This window comes from Arachis hypogaea, chromosome 18, assembly GCF_003086295.3.
Source record: "Arachis hypogaea cultivar Tifrunner chromosome 18, arahy.Tifrunner.gnm2.J5K5, whole genome shotgun sequence".
Classification (NCBI taxonomy): domain Eukaryota; kingdom Viridiplantae; phylum Streptophyta; class Magnoliopsida; order Fabales; family Fabaceae; genus Arachis; species Arachis hypogaea.
Genome location: NC_092053.1, coordinates 13946119 through 13954160, shown reverse-complemented (window position 1 = coordinate 13954160; position 8042 = coordinate 13946119). Strand labels below are relative to the sequence as shown.

Genomic DNA, 8042 nt, shown 5'->3' with positions numbered 1-8042 from the left:
GTTCTTAATACAAGTTCACCTTTTGCCACCGGCCATCGCTGCCGACCGTCACCCTCCAGCAACCGCTGCCGTCGATCACTCTAAATCCTAAACCCTAAATTCTAAACATCCAAAGACTCTAAATCCTAAACCCTAAATTCTAAACATCCAAAGACCAAGGGTTAAAAAGGTACCTTTTCGGTAAAAAAAATTGACAAATCTAAATTGATTCCCTGAACATTTTCTTCTAATAAATAGTACCCATTGTTTATGGTTAAATCTAAAAGTCTAAAACTAGATAATTCCTCCCTTTCTTCATTTAGAGGATATTAATTTTTCAATATTATTCAAATCGCGTGTCAAGGTTTCTCAGTTAATAATTTAATATTGCCCATCATTGAAAACTGAAAATCATACTTTGATAGATTACAATACATAGAACTGGAAGTTTAAAGCAGTGAGATACTGAGGTTAAATACACAAAAGAATACGTTGTAAAAGTTTAACCATGTGTCAACTCTTTCAGCTTTAACCATTAAATTAAACATTAGAGCCACATTCTTTCTTTCTTCAAAAGTTATCCTTAGGTTAATACAAAGTTACACAATACCATGCATACACAAATCTATCTAGGCTTGTTAAGCATGTAGTTATAATAACTTCATCTAAAATTTTGGTTACATTACATTACATATTTGCATTAACTGGATATTGAGCCAGGGGACAACTTAGGAGAATGGAAACTAGAGCACGTACCTACCCTTGAGGTGGACCTCTGGGTCTTAACCAGCGGAACCAATGACTGCATCACATCCGCCATCAGCGGCCGGTAATCTGCTTCCGGTTGCACACACATTGCAGCAATTGCTGCTACCTGGATGACTTCTTTCATTGAGTACTGTCCTTCCAATGCAGGATCCATAATCTTCACAACCTTTTCTCTATCAGTTAAAAGGGGTAAAGCCTAAAGGCAAATTGAACATGCATGTTTGTTAGTACTGAAATATAAAAGCTCACTAGAGTATTACTCCCTCCGCTCCGTAATATCGGCCACTTCAAAAATTTAGTTAATTCATTAACTAAATGTTCTGAGTGTATCCAGATACGTTGAGTTACGAAGGTACAAAATTTTCAAAGTGACATACTATGATATACTGGAGAACCAATCCATGGAACAAATTTCAGTTAATGCTACAAAATCAAGACAACTTGATGGATAAGCAAAAAGGAACTAATAATCATACCCAAGAAACAAGAACGCCTTCTCCTGGAGGTCTCTTCATATCGACAGGCACGCGGCCAGTAAGCAGCTCCAAAAGTACAACACCGTAACTGTACACATCTGATTTTGTTGTTAAATGCCCTGTTAGTGCATATCTGCAAAACCAAATATTCCATAAACATGTAATAATAGATTAAATATGTAGATTAAACTAACAGGATAAAAAAGAACAATTCAGTAGCAAATTAGAAGTTTTTGATCCCTACTCAGGAGCAACATATCCTTGGGTGCCTAAAACACGAGTTGAAACATGTCCACCGGCTCTATCAGGTCCAAGCTTGGCCAATCCAAAATCAGAAACTTTTGCATGGAATTTTTTGTCCAAGAGGATATTGCTGCTCTTGAAATCTCTGTGAATCACTGGGGGACTGACATGTTCATGAAGATATTCCAAGCCCTTAGCAGCTTCAAGTGCTATGCTTAATCGAGTTTCCCAATCCAATTGCACAGGCATAACATTAGAATCTACAAGAAATCAAAATCAATGATTGTTCTATTTCAAGGAAGAATCCATTAACAAATTGAATAATTACGGCAGCTTAAGGTGGAAAGAATTGTGCTAACACTTGTCGCTTGATCATTTTCACTGGCCAGATTGTGTAATATGCATAAAACAGGATCTAGGGGGAATCAATTAATCTTGATAAACTTTTTTTAAGGGAAGAAAGTACATTCTAAGAAGGGGAAAGATAAAAGTTTCAGAAAATAAATTACATAAACTTAACTCGGATCCTAAATGTTGCAATCCGACAAGCTTAAATTTGAAGTAGAGATAAGTAAACTACTTAGTGCTGGCAAAGAAAATCAACATTTATTTCATTACTTACTGCTGACAGGATAAAGATGTTCCTGCAGACCACCATTCGCCATGAACTCATATACCAGAAGTTTATGATTATTATCAGAGCAGTACCCGAGCAATGCCAGCAAATACGGAGAATGCAACCGGCTAAGCAACTCCACCTAAAGAGAGAATGTAATCAACAGAATTAATTCATGTCCAAAAGGAATCCAAGACATTGATTGCTATCTAATTAATTTCCAAAAAGATGATGATCCATAATTTACAAATATGGCAGTTTTGATTACAAGTGAAACCAAGTATGGACTTATGAAAAGTGACAGGACCATAATGATAATTTTCAAAGACGGAACGAACCTCTACTTTAAATTCTTCTTCCCCCTGCTTTCCAGCCTGATCCATGAATTTAATGGCGGCTTTCCTGCCATCACTAAGCACTCCGCGGTAAACAAGGCCAAAACCACCATGGCCAATCACATTGGACTTGCTAAAGCCACCTGTTGCAGAATGTAGCTGCTTGAATGTGAACACCTTAAGTCCCTTCTCAGCAACAACTTGCAAATTTGCAAAGTCACTTTTCTCATTAAGGTTAGCATCTTCAGCTGATTAAGAACCAAACACAATCTATCATTAAGCGGGCCATCATTTTGCTCGTGTAAGGTAAGAGAAGAAAAATTGAAAGAAAGTTAAATAGTGAACACCCAAAAGATGCAAGTGAAAAAAAAAAACCTATTTATGTTATTGAGACATGGAGTGATATGTAATCATCATTCATCATTCATTAAAACAAAGTTAATAGGAAACACAGTTCTGTTCATCAATTTTTTTTCATTTCCACTTTTTTCCTAACTGATATAGTTCTACTGTCTTTGTATTTCCTCAGCAAGTTCAAATTTCACATTTTTTCTTTTCATAGCTTTATGATGAATGACCCGAATTATGTTGGAATCTAAAAAGAAAAACCCCAACTGAAAGAAGTAAAAAATTTACAATTTTTGGTGGTAAAAAATATATTTTTACTATTTTTTCTGGACCAAGTACTATATCTTTTCGTTAATATTTTCACAACTACCAAATCCAAGAGGGAAAAAATGCAGAACACATAAAAGGCTTCATGGAAAACAATAAGAAAAAGGAACAACAAAAAAAAAGACTCTAGTCCCACATAAATGGCGCCAGTGTCTGTAGCTTTTCAGCCACACTCTCTTCCCGAGGGTAAAAGTGGAACTTCCGCTCTCCACTTTCTTACATTTTCTCAGCAATCAAAAACAAGCAATCATTCGGGCATGAACATCAAAATGACATTTTTAGTTTTGAAAAAAAAGGAACCTTTTTGGGCCTGGCGGCGCATGGAGACCTTGCGGCGAATGTAGCAGTAGTAAGCAAATGCAACAAAGAGAGCAAAGACTGCCATAGAAGCCAGAACCACCATAGCCACCACTGCGATCTTCGCCTTCCGTCTGTACCCATCATCATCATCCATTTTCCTTTTACTTTCAAATGAAAAAGGAAGGCTAAAGCATGATGCTAGAATCCAGAAGAAGAAGAAGAAGAAGAAGAGGAAAAAAAAAATAAAAAATTTACAGCTTCGAAGTTCGAAGACAGTGATCAGTTCCCTCACTCACTCATTCTTTCTCTCTCTACCTTTTTTGTTTTGTGGCGCGTAGACTGGAAGTAGTGTAGTACTGACAATTAATTTTCCTTTGCACTTTAGTACCAATATCTATTGAAATTTAAAATCTTACGTACTATTTCTGTTTTCAAGTTAGAATAGACCCCTATTTTAGAAAGATTTTTTTTGGCTATTTATTTTAAGTTTGGTTTAGTAAAATTTTTTAAAGAGGTATTTGTATTTTTTTAAAATATAAATATTTTATTTTGAGTTTAATAAATAAAAAATTTATGTGTAATATGTTTAAGTTTGTAATTTTTAAAAGTCAGTACCTACAATTTTTTTTAAATTAATTTGTGCTTATCAAAATTAAAAAATTTAATATAATATCATACATTAATTAATATTCAAATTTAATTCTTACATTAATATCTATTATAGTATTTTTATATTTTAAAAATTATTTTATCAAATATAATTATTGTTATTTATATTTATTAAAAATTATTTTTAATTTAATTTACCAAACAAAAATATTATAATTTTTAAAAAACTAATTTTTAAAAATTAATTTTATAAATCACTTTTAAAAATTAAAAATTTTACCAAACTAAGTTTTAGAAAAATTGTATCCAAAGTTTTTTAAGAGTCCGCCTTTTTCATTCAAGAATTATATGTTGAAATTAAAAATAATTCAAATGTAAAACTTTTTTATGAATTTTAGGAGACTGCCTTGTTTTTAACCTTTCCTTGGTCGTCTTTTATAAAATAAAACAAAATTTTGTCAAGAGGTTTGATTGGTATAGTATGTTTTTTAGCTAAGAAAATTTTAGCTCGTGTCTTTTTCTATTTTAAGTTTTTACGAAGAATCATCTGTAATAGTAACACATATTATGATTTTTGAACCATGAAAATAGAAAAAGGTGAGGGGCCTGGGATGCAAAGAAACATTGAGGCCCGCACGTTTGTCAGGCTTGATTGGACGCAGATTACAGAGAGCAGTGCAATAAATATTAATATATTATTGGCTCCAAATAGGACAAAAATCTGTCCATTGTTTTGTGTTCAGTCTCCCTCTCATCATTATTCCCAACATGATCGGTGACCCCTCATTAAAACCTTATTTTATGGGATAAACTTTTCTTAAAAGAACATGTATTATTCTTTGCACCTTTTTCCTTTAATTTATCCTTCTTAATGATTTGCATGCAGAAATAGGACCACTAATTAGGTGGCTATAATTGGTTGAGAGATTAAATGGCAGTTGAGGGAAGAAATGAAGTAATGCGGCCGGCAAAGGAAAACCCTACTACTTCCTTCACATTCACCATTGATACATATGCAACATAAAAATACTTTTAGGTTAGCCAGTTTAATTTCTTTGGAAATTGATAGGGGTGGAGTTAATTAATGAGTTCAAGATTATCATAACTTGTAATAAAAAATAAAATCCACATTTGTAAAGAAAAGGCATCAATATCACCCCTCACTGACTTTAACTAACTAACAATGTAAACTAGAAAGAAGGAATTTTGCCAACATATGAAGCTAAATAAATAGCAGGGGCATGTCGAAACAGAGAACATAATGGTTCTTGTGAACAAAAGCTGTATCCTATCTTATTTCCAACTATAACGAGAGCATGACTTTATTTAATATGATATTTTCAATCTGGAAAATGGTAAAGCCTCTCGGGGTCGCCACACATGTCATCTCTTTGCATATATACACACACAAATCAGCATGCAAAACACACCTTAACAGCCACCCTTCGCAAAGTGAAAACACAGTAGCTAATTAATTACATACACAAACGTTAGTATACTTGGATTTGTTTTGCTTATTTCTTGCCTCGCAGTTTGGCACCAAGGGCCCTCTCCAACTTGCCAATTATCTGCTGGTTTGGAATCGCTTTTCCTGACTCGTACTCCTGGATCACTTGAGGCTTCTCATTGATAATCTGCAAGTGAAACAGAATCTTCATCAATGGTGTCAAAGTATACATTATCAAAATGAATGGGTGAACAACATATTTGGTGAAAGAGCACAAGGAGAGTGTGGTACCTGAGCAAGCTGTGCTTGAGTGAGTTTCTTGTCCATCCTTGCTTGCATGAGAGCCTTCTTGAGTTCAGTCGGCACGCGTTCATCTACACACGAAAGTCGAATTTCACGGCATAAGCAAATTGGCAGGAAGAGATGCCAATAATGTGTGTGTATGTGTATCCAAGAAGGTTTCATCTTGAAGGGATCAAAACAGAGAAATGCATCCATCAAGTACAATGAACTGATGTTACAGGGGGTACTAACACTGATCATAATTAACTATCTTCACGAACATTAAACTAGATGAGCCTTAAGAACAACGGACACCACCAGAATAGAAGAAACAGAATGTAGACAAAGTGCATCTTTATACCATCAGAATCTGTTTTGGATGAATTATCGGTATGATAAAGTATGGCCTTATGACTAGTTATGAGTATTGACCTCTCATCATGTCCACCAATCATTTGAGTGTACAATGAACTACACTAAGTACAATTGCATGATGAATTCACACATCCATCTAAATATGCGTTGTTAGACTTTAGATTTGAGATATGAATCAAACAAAATAAATACAAATTACAAATATAAAAACTCAAGCTAATAAATATCAGGAGAAACGTTTGCTGATGTATTATGTATATGCATTCCACAAAATGTGCATATATGCAGATAAGACTTGCATAAACAAACTATTCGGAGAAACAGCAAAACCATAAGCTGATCACATGAGTCTCATATATTAATGCATAAATTACCAAGAAGAACATGTACCAGGGGAAAAAAAAACCCTGCAGCTGGAAACTACTAAAAGCAATCATTGCAGGGGAAAATAAACCGAAAATCAGGTGCAACAACATTGCGTCAATGCTAGAAAAATATAATACAAGTGAACTGGTAGAGTATAAAGTTTCAAAAAACTGACGAGCTAGATTCTCTGTATCATCATCAAGCCTCTTGGTGTTCAATGACGTGCTACTAGATGCCGCTTTGTTTGTCCCAGCATTATCTGCATAATACAACAACAACAATAACTCAACAATCATCACTCCCAAACCAGCTAAAATATCTTCAAACAAACTCGAGCTTAAAAAACGAAAAACTAATTACTCGACCCCATCATCAGAAAATTAACACAACAAAAAAGGAATATATCCAAAATCTTAAAAAAAAAGGGCTTCGTTTCTTCAAAACAAACAAGGTGTTTAAGCACATAAGAACATCAGTTAAAGATAGAATCAACAGAGATAAAATAGACAATGATTATCAGGAACGAGTTTGCAATTACTAATAATAATAATAATAATAATAATAATAATAATAATAATAGGAGCAATCCTAGGGTTTAGGGATTCGAGACGAGAACTAATCAAAGAAAGGAGAAGGGGCCTAACATTTCTTGACGGTTTCGATATCGGCGCCGGCGCGGCGGGCGGCGTTGACGGCCTTCTCGTCCTTCTTGGCAGCGGCGGTAGGAGCCTTCTTGCGAATTACCACCGGCTCCCAGTCCTGCGAGATAGGTCCCACTCCCGACATGTTGGTTCTCGGAGATTAACGACTCTCACAGTCTCTCTCTCAGATGAAAGGTTTCTTTCTCCTCTTTCTTGTTTGTTAGGGCTAATAGGTTTTGCGACGCTATTCGTTCCGAAACGTATCAAATGGCGGTGTTCGTTCGCTGTCACTGTCACAGGTGGATAAACCAGCTTGAGGAACACGCCTCTTTCGGGACCAACCTCCTCTAAATTAAGAATTTAAGATAAACATCATCGTAAAATTATAAAATGAGGCATTAATCACGGTAAAGTTTATATTAGTGGGACTTACAAATTCAATAATAATTTATAGTTTAATAGTAATTCTTCGTACCCTTACCCAATGTAATGGACATGCCTAATTAAGTTAAAGGGTTCAATTTAAAGGATTGACATTCATCGTTCATTCGACTTTTTCGAAGAAGTCGGACTCGACATGAGTTGGCAGATAACACTTATTCAAATAAGTAATTGCCTTCTAAAATCTCTTACCCACTTCTAGAAGAGATATCTCAACAACCCTAAGATAAATGTACGGTTATCCACTATCAGAAGTAGAACTACTTCAGCAGTGATTATTGGTCCAACACCTATAAATACACTGATACACTTAGGTAAACCTAAGTTCCAATATCTTCTAAACCTGCTTAACTCCTTGCTGACTTAGGCATCGGAGTGTCTTTGCAGGTACCACCCCTCATTCCTTCAAACACACACAACTCGGACAACAATCCCCAGACTTGAATCAAGTCGGAGACCACTTCCCTCTAGCATTTAGACCTCTCATTC

The 8042-nt window shown here is 35.1% G+C and overlaps 2 protein-coding genes across 2 annotated transcripts; both read right to left on the bottom strand.

Annotated features, from left to right (window-relative positions):
• Window positions 1-471: 471 nt before the first annotated feature.
• On the bottom strand, window positions 472-3817 carry LOC112772345 (probable serine/threonine-protein kinase PBL7). The gene is made up of 6 exons (XM_025817276.2): window positions 3393-3817; window positions 2421-2665; window positions 2089-2224; window positions 1468-1726; window positions 1224-1356; window positions 472-943 (listed from the first exon to the last, which is right to left on the bottom strand). Exons 1-6 carry the CDS (start codon window positions 3544-3546, stop codon window positions 680-682), a joined length of 1191 nt encoding a protein of 396 aa, XP_025673061.1. The 5' UTR covers window positions 3547-3817; the 3' UTR covers window positions 472-679.
• Window positions 3818-5205: 1388 nt separating this feature from the next.
• LOC112771566 (multiprotein-bridging factor 1a) lies at window positions 5206-7607 on the bottom strand. The gene is made up of 4 exons (XM_025816351.3): window positions 7116-7607; window positions 6647-6730; window positions 5740-5822; window positions 5206-5635 (listed from the first exon to the last, which is right to left on the bottom strand). Exons 1-4 carry the CDS (start codon window positions 7255-7257, stop codon window positions 5516-5518), a joined length of 429 nt encoding a protein of 142 aa, XP_025672136.1. The 5' UTR covers window positions 7258-7607; the 3' UTR covers window positions 5206-5515.
• Between the last annotated feature and the right edge of the window lie 435 nt (window positions 7608-8042).